The sequence below is a fragment of the Vanellus vanellus genome (assembly GCF_965231255.1).
Source record: "Vanellus vanellus genome assembly, chromosome: 11".
Classification (NCBI taxonomy): Eukaryota; Metazoa; Chordata; class Aves; order Charadriiformes; family Charadriidae; genus Vanellus; species Vanellus vanellus.
Genome location: NC_138916.1, coordinates 4,590,311 through 4,603,457, shown reverse-complemented (window position 1 = coordinate 4,603,457; position 13,147 = coordinate 4,590,311). Strand labels below are relative to the sequence as shown.

At 41.0% G+C, this 13,147-nt stretch overlaps 1 protein-coding gene across 1 annotated transcript in view; it reads left to right on the top strand.

The window, feature by feature from the left end:
• The first annotated feature begins 1,230 nt into the window (after positions 1-1,230).
• Positions 1,231-13,147, top strand: part of TMEM266 (transmembrane protein 266) — a 69,341-nt gene continuing 57,424 nt past the window's right edge. Inside the window, exons 1-2 of the mRNA XM_082489067.1 lie at positions 1,231-1,295; positions 3,525-3,713. Of these exons, the coding sequence (XP_082345193.1) occupies positions 1,282-1,295; positions 3,525-3,713 (203 nt within the window). The 5' untranslated portion in view covers positions 1,231-1,281. The remainder of the gene's footprint in view (positions 1,296-3,524; positions 3,714-13,147) is intronic.

Sequence of the window (13,147 nt, the reverse complement as noted above, 5' to 3'; positions counted from 1 at the left end):
TATTATAAGGTTACAAGACATAAAGCCTTGGAAATGGCTCTACAAAAGATGTAAGTTCAATTTTATTATTTGATATCAAGTGATTGTTTGGGGTCATAATGTTGCTACTTAGAATCGTCTAGGTTGGAAGGGACCTTTAAGATCATTGAGTCGAACAATTAACCTAGCACTGCCAAAACAACCACTATATATATAACTCCACTGTAAATACTTGACTAATACTAACAATTCAGCCTCTAAGTGACTCTAGTATAAAGTTTAGTATAAGAAGCATTTTTCATTATTGTGAATTTTTTTTTTTTGGTGTTATCGTCAGTAGTATTCTAATTTGCCAATGACTATTTCTGTTTAATTAAAATTAGAGTATGTTTTTATGTTACTTTTAAAAGTTATTTAGCATATAATCTTGTCAATAGCTTTCAAAGTCTCTCATGATATCTTTTTGTAAGAATTTTTATTTCTTATATAGTATTCTCCAGTTTATATTTTTTCAAGCTACATAAACCTGTGTATCGGTAGGTTTCATTCTCACAAGCTTGTTATCTTACATTCTGGTTGCCATGCATTGATCCAGGTACAACACAAACGGAGACTTTGCCACAAGCAAATGTGGGGCCTTTTCCAAATGTGTTAGTGGGTTTTGTTGATCAATATCATCTTGATAACAGCCCATCTAGAATGTTTGAGAACATGAATTAATTCTTGGAAGAGACTTTTTAAAGTAGTAAAGGGAGTCAGGAACACAGTTCAAATTGGAAAATGGAGAACAAAATCCCAGACTTTGACAAAGCTAATGCTCATCTCTTTAAAGTACATTATATTGTGTAAAAAAAAAAAAATCAGTTGGCTTCCAATAGAATTTGTGCTCCTGAAGCCATGAGCTTTCTTTGAAAATCCATTCCCTCCTCTGATCTTGGTTATCTTTCTCAACAGTCTAGTAGTTTAAAGCAAGACATGTGTTCTTATGGAAGTATATATGTGAGCAAGTGTCCATGTGTATAAGTAAATGCACTGTAACTTTACAGCACCCATAATATGGAGGAATTAACCTGGAACAACACCACTTTGAAAAGGAATCATGGGGGAAATAAAATTATTAGACAAACTCACAACATGACAACACACATCAAAGCAGCCCTTTGGAGTTCTTTCAACTGTGTTTTAGCTAACTGTGTTTTGCTTCTCATAGAGACCTAGTCTTGGAAGGCTAGAACTTCTGTGCAGAGCAGCTGGAATTAGTTAAATACTGGACCCACTGCCGATTTGGTCCCATCCTCCAACATGACCAATCCTCAGTAAGTACCATGTGAGAATAGTTAGAGGTTATTTTAAGTAGAAGGAAACAGGTCGCTGCCTATAGAAGAATGATGTTGTGACATCAAGAGGGTTGTATCACTATTACTGGAAGGAAAAATTGGCATTTTGAGAAGTAGTAGGATTTGGTGAGTTGTCTAAAAGAGTGTGAATTAGCAGAAAAAACCATGAATGTTGTAAGAATGTTAGATGTGTTACTAACAGCCAGTGGCTGAAAACTAGTATGTCATATTATCTTTAGATCTATTTGCCTTTTTTCTTTCCTGCCACCAAACCTGCCCCAAAGCTGTTTGCCAACACTAGTCTGTTGGTTTGTTTGTCTGATTTGACTGAAAAGAAAAACAATGTCTGTCATTTAGTCTGTCTAAGAATACAGAAGGTATTCTCTTTCTTGGGAGAGGGAAGGATACACAAACCCATTTCCTTTTTCCTTTATAATGCTGGAAATTGGATCATTGTACGCTCTTTCAGGCAAAACTGAACCAGCTTGGACTTGTAAAGGTAAATGACCACAGGATGGCACTAAAGGTGAAAATCAAAGAAAGAAAATACTTGCTAAAATTAGCTCTTCCCTTAGGGCTTCTAATTTCAGATTGTTTACAGAGGAATACAGTTCTGTTGGAAATGGAAGATTCTCATTATTTTCTATTATTAGTCAGACAAAGAATAAAATAAAATAAGCCTTTAGGTTGTTCAAATAGTACTTCCTTTTACCTCTGCTTTCTGCCATAGTATGACACAGTTGCAACCTTTCTCTGCCAAATAGTTGAGATATAAGAGCATTTTTTTATTTTTTAAGTTACTTTCTTGTGTAATGCTGGCAGCAGTTAGCTCCTTTTAATTTAGGAATAATGTTTTCTGTCCAAAAGGGTTACCCTAATGGTGAGGCTCTGACCAATAGAATCTTTCCCTATATCTTTCACATAGAATTTTAGTTTCTTCACCCATATCCTTAGACTTACAAGATATATGAGTTAAGAACTCATCTAAATAATTTATTTTTTTTTTATGGGGAAAAAATGAACTGTTACTCAGGTTGCTTGAATATCTGGAAGATTTTAATAAGCTGCTTTAAAAACAAAACCACCAATGCAACTTTTGTAGTCAAATAACAGAGGGAAGTTGGGTGCTAAGCACTTTTTAACTATATCCTTAAGGAAAAAGAGTATCTGCACACCTGCTGTTGAAAACCTCTGACAAGTAGCCTGAAATTTCTTCAAAGTTAACAAGCTCCCCTGGATGAAAGCTAGAGAAGTTTATGCTTGCACCTACTCTGAATGAAATGGAGCAAGCAGCTTTCTCTGGGTACTGCAAAGGATCAATCCCTGCTGGGGCTTGACTTGCAAGCTCTCTCCTACAATGAAGTCATCCTTCGCATGCACTAGGTAATATGCTAACTGACAAAGTTTGAGTTTCTAGATAAGTAGTATCTTGTTACAAATGTGGAAGATACATATCTAGTCAGGCTCTGGTTTTACCTGCATGGAGTTCCCATTAATGTTAGTGGGGTAGTAGAAAGATTCAGATTTAGAAGCTGTACATAAGGATAGCTACGATAATTTTTATAGAGGAGTCCATAATTCTTCTGAATTGTTGTTCTCCTTTCAGAATTATTTTGCAATAACTTGTAGAAGAATGATCCTTTCTAGTTCAATGAAACAAAGTTGCCATTCATCAAAACTATTTGAATATTGACCCACAGTGAAAGAGGCGTCAAACTGCATCCATTAATTAACAGTTGATTTGTATATAATGATTAATAAGTTTAACTATACATTGCTCTCTGATCTAACTTAAAAAGCAGTGAGCTTTTAGTTGGCGTGGTTACATGCCTTCTTTCTGTTTTGCACAAATATTTTGCTTTTGGGTTCATGCATTGTTTCCCTGCTTGTTTATAACATGCCCATTTATATTTAGTGCTTTTAAAGCAGATTCAGCAGAGTGAAATGCTGCTCTTTGTCTGTGAAGTTTCTGTTGATTGCAGTGGGATCGACGAAAGACAAGTTTGGAGAAATTTGGTCTGTCCCCTCAATAAGGACACCTCCCTCAATGACCTTGTAACGACCTTTTAAGTTGCTGGCTTTTTGGGATTCTGTGAAATTCTTGTCTCTAACTTATTTTCACTTGCTTGCTTCTTTATTTATTTATATTTGTTTATATGTATGTGTGTTTAGAGAGGGGTGTTTTTATTTTGCTTATTGCATTTTCAGGCCTACAATAGAAGGCGGTGTTTCAGAAGTTGAGATAATTTCGCAACAAGTGGAAGAAGAGACCAAAAGCATTGCTCCTGTACAGCTTGTTAATTTTGCTTATCGAGATCTACCTTTAGCTGCACTTGATCTGTCTGTGGCTGGGTCCCAGCTTTTGTCAAATTTGGATGAGGAGTACCAAAGAGAAGGGTAAGTACAAAGGACAGAATTTTGCTTTATAGTTTTAGGTTATAGGAACTTCATGGCCTGTAAAAAAGAAAACCTTGAGGTGGAGAAGTGCAGCCAGTTGTCCTCAAACTGTTTAAAACCACTGTCATAGGATGGAAGTGACTTTTTCTAATATAATTAACCTGTGATGGTTTGAGGCTCTTCATAATTATGAAGTGATTCGTAGCCGCTATTTGACCACAGTCTGGAAGCCTTCTGTCAGGAAAAACTAGACCAAGCATCTAGCCCATCAGGCAAGCAGGATGGCCTGGTGAAAAACTCTTTGTGAAAGGTGTTTCAGGGGAGTTTCAGGATGACAGAGAGTTGGCTACTGTGATTGTTGTACATAGTTGTACGTCTTCTGACTGAGAGATAATGACAGTACTGCTGATTCCTGGACCGATTGTGTACTTTTCACAGAATAGTTTGAATTGCGCAGCTTGCTTATTGTCTTTCATAATGTGTATACGTATTACTCCTGTTTTTGTAGAACAACTGTTCCAGTTTTAATGGAATAAAAGATCTTAATCAGTTCATAACATTTGCCTGAACATGACCCAGTGTCAGATTAGGTAGCACTGTTGTCCTACAGGACGTTAGAAGTCATCCTTATGCCTGGTTCAGGCTTGAAGTAGCTGTAGGTGGACTGCTATACTAAATTTTTTATGAAAGATTTGGGTCAACTGGAGAGAACCCAGAGGAAGGCAGTGAGAATGATTAGAGGCTCAGAAAACCTGCCGTGGAGTACTGATTGAAATTACTGTTTCTGTTTCACATGAAGAAGAGACTTTCAGGGGAGCTTATAAGAGACTTTGGTGAGGAAGAGAACAGTCTGTTATTGATCTCCATGTTTAGGACAAGAAGTAAAATGCTTGAATTGCAGCAAAGATGAGAATAATGAAGGCAGTGGAGTGCTGGGGTAGACTACTGGTGTGTATGACGAGATGGGGAATGAAGTTGCAATTGCTAGATGTCTTTAAGAAGACGCATTTGTCAGGAATGATAACGCTATAGTTTAACATCCCTTGGGATAGAAATTAGGTGAGTGCTTGTGCGTAGCCCCTCTGATTCTGTGATTCCCGTTCCACTCTGTGTTGCACTGAACATATACACTCTCCACTGTCAATGAGATCTATCTAAAAGCACTTCACAGTAAGTCATATAGAGCTCTCATTGATGAAGACATTAAAAGACTTTATATAAGCCTTCATTTATTAACAGCTGAATGTGTTTTAACCTGTTCTCAGGAATCAGTAGAGACCTGCTTGATCTGTGCTCAGCAGGTATTCTGTATGGTAGTCAGGAAGCAGTATGTGAGGAAGGCTCTTGCCTTTAATTTCTTTCCAAATTGGACTTTGTGAGACATCTCCAGAAAGTTGTTACTCCAAACGAGGGGAAATACATTTCAAGTAGGTTATATAAGTGTGGTACAACTGTAACATAAAATACCCTGCATAGCAAAAGAGGCACTTGAAAATTAATTTGAGTATGCAGGTGTAACCCTCAGGCTATTTTGGTGCTGAGTAAATACCAGTTTAGTTCAAATACGCATTTTTATAATTTTTTGTGATCTGAAACTCAATTCTTCACTGTGCCAAAGTGCACAGTTCTCTCACTGTAACCATTTAAGCAGCTTTGCAGTCCTTGAGCATGGAAACAGACTTGTCATTCTTTTCCTCAGCCGACATATCTTCCTTCACACAGACTGCTTTTGTGGCTGTATCAGTCCAAACGGAAATAAATGGGTGCCATTCAGACCTCCCAGCTTGTAGAGTGGATTCTCTGAAGAAAAGTCAGAGCTTTAGTTTGTATGTCTCGATGCGTTTTGGCTCTCTATGTTCAGCTGAGTCCCAGGACTGTATCTGCCTTGTGGGAATCATAGAATGGTTTAGGTTGGAAAGGACCTTGGAGATCATCGAGTTCCAATCCCCCTGCCATAGACAGGGACACCTCCCACTAGACCAGGTTGCCCAAGACCACGTCCAGCCTGGCCTTGAACACCTCCAGGGATGGGGCTTCAACAACCTCTCTGGACAACCTGTTCCAGTGCCTTACCACCCTCAAAGTGAAAAATTTCTTCCTAATGTTTAATCTGAACCTGCCCTCTTCCAGTTTAAAGCCATTCCCCCTCATCCTATCACTACATGCCCTAGTAAAAAGTCCTTCCCCAGCTCTCCTGTAGGCCCCCTTTAGGTACTGGAAGGCTGCAATAAAAACTCCCTGGAGCCTTCTCTTCTCCAGGCTGAACAGCCCCAACTCTTTCAGCCTCTCCTCATAGGAGAGGTGCTCCAGCCCTCGGATCATCCTCATGGCTCTCCTCTGGACACGCTCTAACAGGTCCATGTCCTTCTTATGTTGGGGACTCCAGAGCTGAATGCAGTACTCCAAGTGGGCTCTCACGAGAGTGGAGTAGAGGGGCAGAATCACCTCCTTTGACCTGCTGGCCAATTGGAATGGCAGCTTCTTCCTTTCAGAGGCACTTGATTGCAGCTGATGCCCTGTGAAATTTCAGAACAGAGCTGAGCTCAAGAAGCCCAGCAGCAAAAGTAAAATACTGTCCCCATACCACCTCATGGCTTGTTTGGTTTTATGAGTGTGGTGTAATTTCTTTCTCATGGCCTTGTTAGATATGACTGGCTTCCACCTGAGTAAGAAGGAGATAGGGTGGGTCAGATTGGTTTGGTACAGGAACTGCCAGCTTCATCTCCCTCTGGTATGAAGAGAGTGATGTGGGAAGGGCAGCACAGGAGGTGGCAGAAAACGTCTAAGTCCCTGTAGTTTCTGCCAGCATCCATATTTGTAACTGTGGAACTCTGTTACCCCAATGCTTCCATACAGATTGCAGGTGGAGATACCTGAAGATGCTGCCAATGCCAGAGAGTACTAAAAGGCACTGTAGGACTCATCTTCCTCTCCGTGGCAGTCTGTCTTTGTCACAGAGTCCAAGCGTTACCTTCTGTATACTTTTCCCTGAGAATTTCAGGAAAGATGCCAACCCATATGGCCTGCATATATTCTGTAAAGATCTGTTGTTGTAGGTCTGTAGCTGACCTAGGCAAGTTGTAGTCATTCTAATGGCAAGGCTCTGCATCAAGGACTGGTGGAGGATATTAAGGTGGGGGGCAGACTGGGCTGCAGTGATCATGAGAAGATTGAGTTCAGGATTAAGTGCAGCATACACAAAATGACAAGTAGGGTTGAAACCGTAAACTTCAGGAGGGCTAACATTGATAGCTTCAAGGAATTGCTTGGACAAATCCCATGGGAGAGGGCTCTAGAGGGTAAGGGGGCTCAAGAGAGCTGGCTGCTATTTAAGCATCACTTCCTCCAAGCTCAGGATCAGTGCATCCCGAAGAGCAAGAAATCAGGCAAGGGAAGAAGGAAACCTGCATGGCTGAGTAGGGACCTTCTAAAAAAGCTCAGGTGGAAGAAGGGAATTTACAATAGGTGGATGAAGGGGCTGACCGCTTGGGAAGTGTATAAGAATGCTGTCAGGGTATGCAGGGAGGAAACAAGGAAAACCAAGGCATCCTTGGAATTGAACCTGGCAAGGGATGTCAAGGCCAATAGGAAGGGTTTCTTTAAGTATATAGGAGACAAAAGGGAAACTAGGGAAAATGTGGGCCTGCTGTTGAATGAGACAGGTGCTGTGGTGACAGATGATGCAGAGAAGGTAAAGTTGCTGAATGCCTTCTTTGCTTCTGTCTTCACTGCTTGGGCCAGTTCTCGGGAGACCCAGAGTTTGTGGGTAACAGAGAAAGTCTGGAGGATGCAAGACTTTCCCTTAGTTGATGAGGAACGAGTTAGAGATCAGTTAGATAAACTGGATATCCACAAGTCCATGGGGCGTGATGAGATGCAACCTCAAGTGCTGAGGGAGCTGGGGGAAGTCATTGCTGGGCTGCTCTCCATCATCTTTGAAATGTCCTGGAGAACAGGTGAAGTGGCTGAGGACTGGAGGAAAGCCAATGTCACTCCAATCTTCAAAAAGGGCAAGAAGGATGACCTGGGAAACTACAGGCCGGTCAGCCTCACCTTCATCCCTGGAAAGATGATGGAACAGCTTGTTCTGGGTGTCATCTCAAAGCACCTGGAAGAAAAGAAGGTTATCAGAAGTAGTCAACACGGATTCACCAAAGGGAAGTCATGTCTGACTAATCTGATAGCCTTCTATGACGGGGTGACTGGATAGGTGGATGAGGGTAGGGCAGTTGATGTTGTTTACCTTGACTTTGGCAAGGCTTTTGACGCTGTCTCCCACATCATCCTCATAGGCAAGCTTAGGAAGTGTGGGTTAGATGAATGGACAGTGGGGTGGATTGAGAACTGGATGACAGATAGAGCTCAGAGGGTTGTGGTTAGTGGTGCAGAGTCTAGTTGGAGGTCAGTAACAAGTGGTGTCTCTCAGGGGTCAGTACTGGGTCCAGTCCTATTCAGTATATTCATCAATGACATGGATGAAGGGATAGAGTGTACCATCAGCAAGTTTGCTGATGACACAAAACTGGGAGGAGTGGCTGACATGCCAGAAGGCTGTGCTGCCTTACAGCGTGACCTGGACAGGCTGGAGAGTTGGGCAGAGAGAAACCTTATGAAATTCAATAAGAGCAAGTGTAGGGTACTGCACCTGGGGAGGAATAACCCCATGCATCAGTACAGGTTGGGGGCTGACATCCTGGAGAGCAGCTCTGTGGAAAGGGATTTGGGGGTCCTGGTGGACAACAGGATGCCCATGAGCCAGCAATGTGCCCTGGTGGCCAAGAAGGCCAATGGCATCCTGGGGTGCATCAAGAAGAGTGTGGCCAGCAGGTCAAGGGAGGTCATCCTCCCCATCTACTCTGCCCTGGTGAGGCCACATCTGGAGTACTGTGTCCAGTTCTGGACTCCCCAGTTCAAGAAAGAGAGGGATCTGCTGGAGAGGGTCCAGTAAAGGGCTACAAAGATGATTAGGGGATTAGAACATCTCTCCTATGAGGAAAGATTGAGGGACTTTGGTCGTTTTAGTCTAGAGAAAAGAAGGTTGAGGGGGGGATCTTATTAATGCTTACAAATACAAGGGGGATGGGAACAGCCTTTTTTCAGTGGTGCCCAGTGATAGAACAATAGGTAACGGGCACAAACTTGAACATAGGAAGTTCCGTCTTAACATGAGGAGGAACTTCTTTACTTTGAGGGTGGCAGAGCACTGGCACAGGCTGCCCAGAGAGGTTGTGAAGTCTCCCACTCTGGAGACATTCAAAACCCACCTGGATGCCATCCTGTGCGACTGCTGTAGGTGACCCTGCTCTGGCGGGGGGGTTGGACTAGATGATCTCCAGAGGTCCCTTCCAACCCTGACCATTCTGTGATTCTGTGATCCCTGTGCTTGGAAAATGCTGGGTTTGTTGTTACAAGTTGCATCTGTTCCTCACCTTGTGGTTTTCAACGTAATTGTTCACAATCCCTAGTTCATTATGTGGGTCGTCAGACTTCATCACTAGTAAGTCTCCACCTCCATGCACAGAGCAGTGAGAGAGACGTCAGACTAGGGATGAATGAGTGGGCAATAAAAGAGTCTTCTAATTTAATGGTTTGGTTGTGTGCACCCCAAGGCTTTCCTCTAACTTTCCTTCTTTAAGGCCAGAAGGTGTTCAGGGTGCAAGGACAAGCACAAATTTAACCTGGTTGCTAACTAGGGGAGCTTTTTTTTTCATCTGAGAGCATGTGTCTCTCAAGAAACCTGATATTAACAGGCAACCAGGAATAGGTGGGTCATAGCTCAGCCCTCTTTGTATGACTGGAAACTCTCAGATGGCATCAGGCTAACTACCCCTCCCACAAGAAATGAAAAAATGAAAAGGAAAAGCAAAAAGAAAGGAAAATTATGGTCTGTCTTTTGATAGACAGACCATATGTAAACTGACATTCCTATGGCTTTAAAGATACTGGAATAAAAATCTTATTTTGTGCAGTTTGACGAGTCTTTGCTGTATCATATCAAATGCTCAGGGCAGTTCGTTCCCATCTGTTAGTGTTGTTGAAGGAATTTTTGTGGACAGTTTGAGCTGGTTTTGTCAGAAATTTAGTTTACGATGCTGATCTCTGTGCTAAGCAACAAAGAAAGGACTGCAGATTAGACGGCGCATTAAGCCCGTCCCTGAAGTACACCTGTAAGTAGTGAAAGGGTAATCAGGCAAGAAAAATTTTTCTGCTCTCCCAGAAACCCCCAAACAAAACACAAAATAAGCTGACTTCTAATGTGGGCTGAGCAAAAATTCTTTTCCCTCTGTAAACTTCTTAAACAGGGAAAGTACAAAGATTTACATGATGGAGGTTGGTTAAGCTGGATGGAATCTGCATTGCAAATATTCTCACTCGGTATAAATCACGTGGGTGGGCTGGCATTGCCGCCTTTGCACTGAAGGGGAGTAAGGTGCCTGTGGCCTCCTCATGTGGGATAGGAGGGATTCCTGCATCTGGCTTGCTTCCTAGCTACAGCATGGCTGATGTTCCTGGTGTTAATAGAGCTGTGGGTCTTACTCTTCAGAAAAAAGAAATTTTCTGATAAATGCCAACAATATGTAATTAAAACATTTTGAGTTTACGTGACTATAGCAATCTCTGTAAAGGTGGCACTGTGAAGAAATAGTAGCTTGGTTCTCAGAACCAATGTGAGTGTGATGTTCATTACTTATTAGTCCCACTGATCTGCCTTGCAGTTAACTTGTTAGAATCATCCTTAGATATTGCTGCTGTGCACTGTACTACATGCTTAGACATTGCAGAAACGATCAAGGCATTGGCTGGAGGTATGTATATGAGAAGTAAACTTACTCAAAAAATGTGCCATGGATGCCAAGGAGAACTTGTGGTGTACATTTCTAACATACCTGTAACAGATTCGGTGATACTTGTGTACAAAAAGCAGCGGCCAAGTTGCTGATTTTCTTCGTGTCTGTGAATTTATCCGAGAGGCTGTGCCTGCATTGAACTCAGTTTGCATGAAAAGAATATGTAAATGTTTCTTTAAGGAGACTAATCACCCAGAAAGCTGAGGAGATTTTTTAATGTTAACATTAGCTTTAAGTGCCACTCTTAATTTCTTTTTTTCAGTCAAGTATTCTGTTTTCCAAAAATTACTTTCTCTCTTCTATTTTTGCCTTTCTCTCTTCCATTTTTGTATCAGTGACCAATAAAAATGATGGGGAATAATTGGAAAATTGACAACATGCAGAAAGTGGTACGTGTGTGCTAAAGACAAGTGGGCATAGGGAAAAGCTCTCCTTCCTGTATTTTCCTTGAGTTCCATTAGGAGGTATAATAAATTATAAAAGAATTTACAGACAGTTGCACAACAGGCTGTATTTGTTTTGTGAATATACAGTTAGGCAGTGAGCCTGTCTCTCGATAAAGATCTGTGTTTAATGGGGCTGGGAAGCCAGGGGAGAGAGATACACCAACTTTAAATTATTTGTTGTATTTGTTTTAGATTGCAGTTCTTGAATTTTTATACGTTGAACAAATTTGAAACATGAAGGTGCTTTCAAATAATGTGTTTTACATCAACAACTGTAAAGGTTGGGAGTTCATACAGTTAACGTAACTCACTTGGCATTAGCTGTAAATAGTCATGCCATTGTAATTTAATAATTTATGATCAACTGTACATAGCCTTAGATTTGTTTGTTTGCAGCTAGGAAGTGCATTAAACAGTAGGAATATTTGGGGAAAAAAAAGCTGTAGGAAGGGATAGAGAGAGATAAAAAGGAAGGGAAACAAAAACTGAACAGTGAACAGAGATGTTTGGAGATTCAGAAGTTAACACAGGAAAGAGTCATGAGCTTTTAATTTTAAATTGGTTGCAATACTTCACTGATGAATGTATTCACCCATCCTGGGAGAAAAGAATGTGTGTTCTTTCAGTCTGTCTTCTGTAATTGCATCAAGTGGATGCCATTATTTTTGGTTTTCATACTCATCTTTTAGGTTTTGTTTTGATCTCTTTTAAGGTATTTTATTTGTGTTTTCTACAAAGCTTAAAGGTGCTTTAACTAAAAGAACTCGAATGGACCAAGTTCTAACATTTCTCGTTTCCTGCTTTTCCTGTCTTGTATCTGGCAGCATAATTAAAAAACAGTCCCTTTTCTGAAAAGTTCTGTGCACCTCATGTAGATCCCGGAGCACATCATGTTGATACGTGCTGAATAATGAGCTCCAAGCTCAAGATAAAGTGCAAAGGTTTTGGACAGCAGAAATATTTCATGTAGTGAGCAGGCTCCTTATATTTACAAAAGTGACTTTAAATTTATTTTTAGCTGCCAGCCATGGTCTGAATCCAGAAAGATGGTGCAAAATCTTAACAGAAAAATACAGAGAATGAGACAGTAGTGCTGATTTTTTCTTTGTGCAGTACTATATCACTGCTACTCTCTGTGCTCTGGTCCAAAACTAAGACCTGCACTGCAGCAGAAAATGAGCATTCAGCACGACAGAAACGGTGAGGTGACCAGCTCTTCACTGGAGAATACATGAAATTTTGGGGTATGTTACAGGGATGTTTAATGGTTTAGAAACTTCTTCTTCTGTACGGATCCTTTTAAGTGTTTATCTTTGTAAATAGCTCATTACTGTGTTAATCCCGGTACCTAAATCATTTGAGTGTGTCCCTCTAATGTCTTTTATCAGTAACACCGATTGGTAGAGGGAGGTCTACTATAAGTAAAAAAAAAAAAAAAAAAAAAAAAAAAAATTCATTTTCTAGCTCAGTGATTTTCAGACTTTTTTGATGGGTATGTCTTTCTGTATTTTTCCAACAGAACTTGCTTTTCCCCAGGTATTTTTTGTGGGTAGAAGTGTAGTAGTTGTAGCCCACAGACCACTGTTTGCAAAGCTCTTTATTGGAGAGTGGAAATGGCATGGGTCTAATTTGTCTGTCTTAACACTGGAATTAATTGTCTAAGTTGTAGAAGGTATGGCTTGGTGCAAGAACTGAAAGATGGATAAGCAATAAGACAAAGGAGAAATGTGGAAAAGAGGAATATTAGCCTGGAAGGAGGGTCCGTGAAAAGGTCAGCTAAGTGCTGAGCAGCCGTCTAAAGGCAAATCAGATGTTAGGATTCATTAGGAAAAGGAGTAGAGACTAGAAGAGGGGCCTCTCTATATATCCAAGCTTCGCCCACATCTTGAACATGATTGTAGTTCTGGTTCCTGTCAAAAAGGATATGGTAGATATAAAAGAACTGGAAAAGATTCAAAGGAAATCAGTGATCAAAGATGTGATTTGACTTCCATTGGAGATGGCTACGTAAGCTAGCACTCTTCAGTCTGGAAAAGAGAAGTCTGACACGGGATTTGATTGAGATTACAAAGTCTGTGGCACAGAGAGGTTAAAATAAGGTTTGACATGCACCCTCTGACCTCCCCCACCCCCCAATACA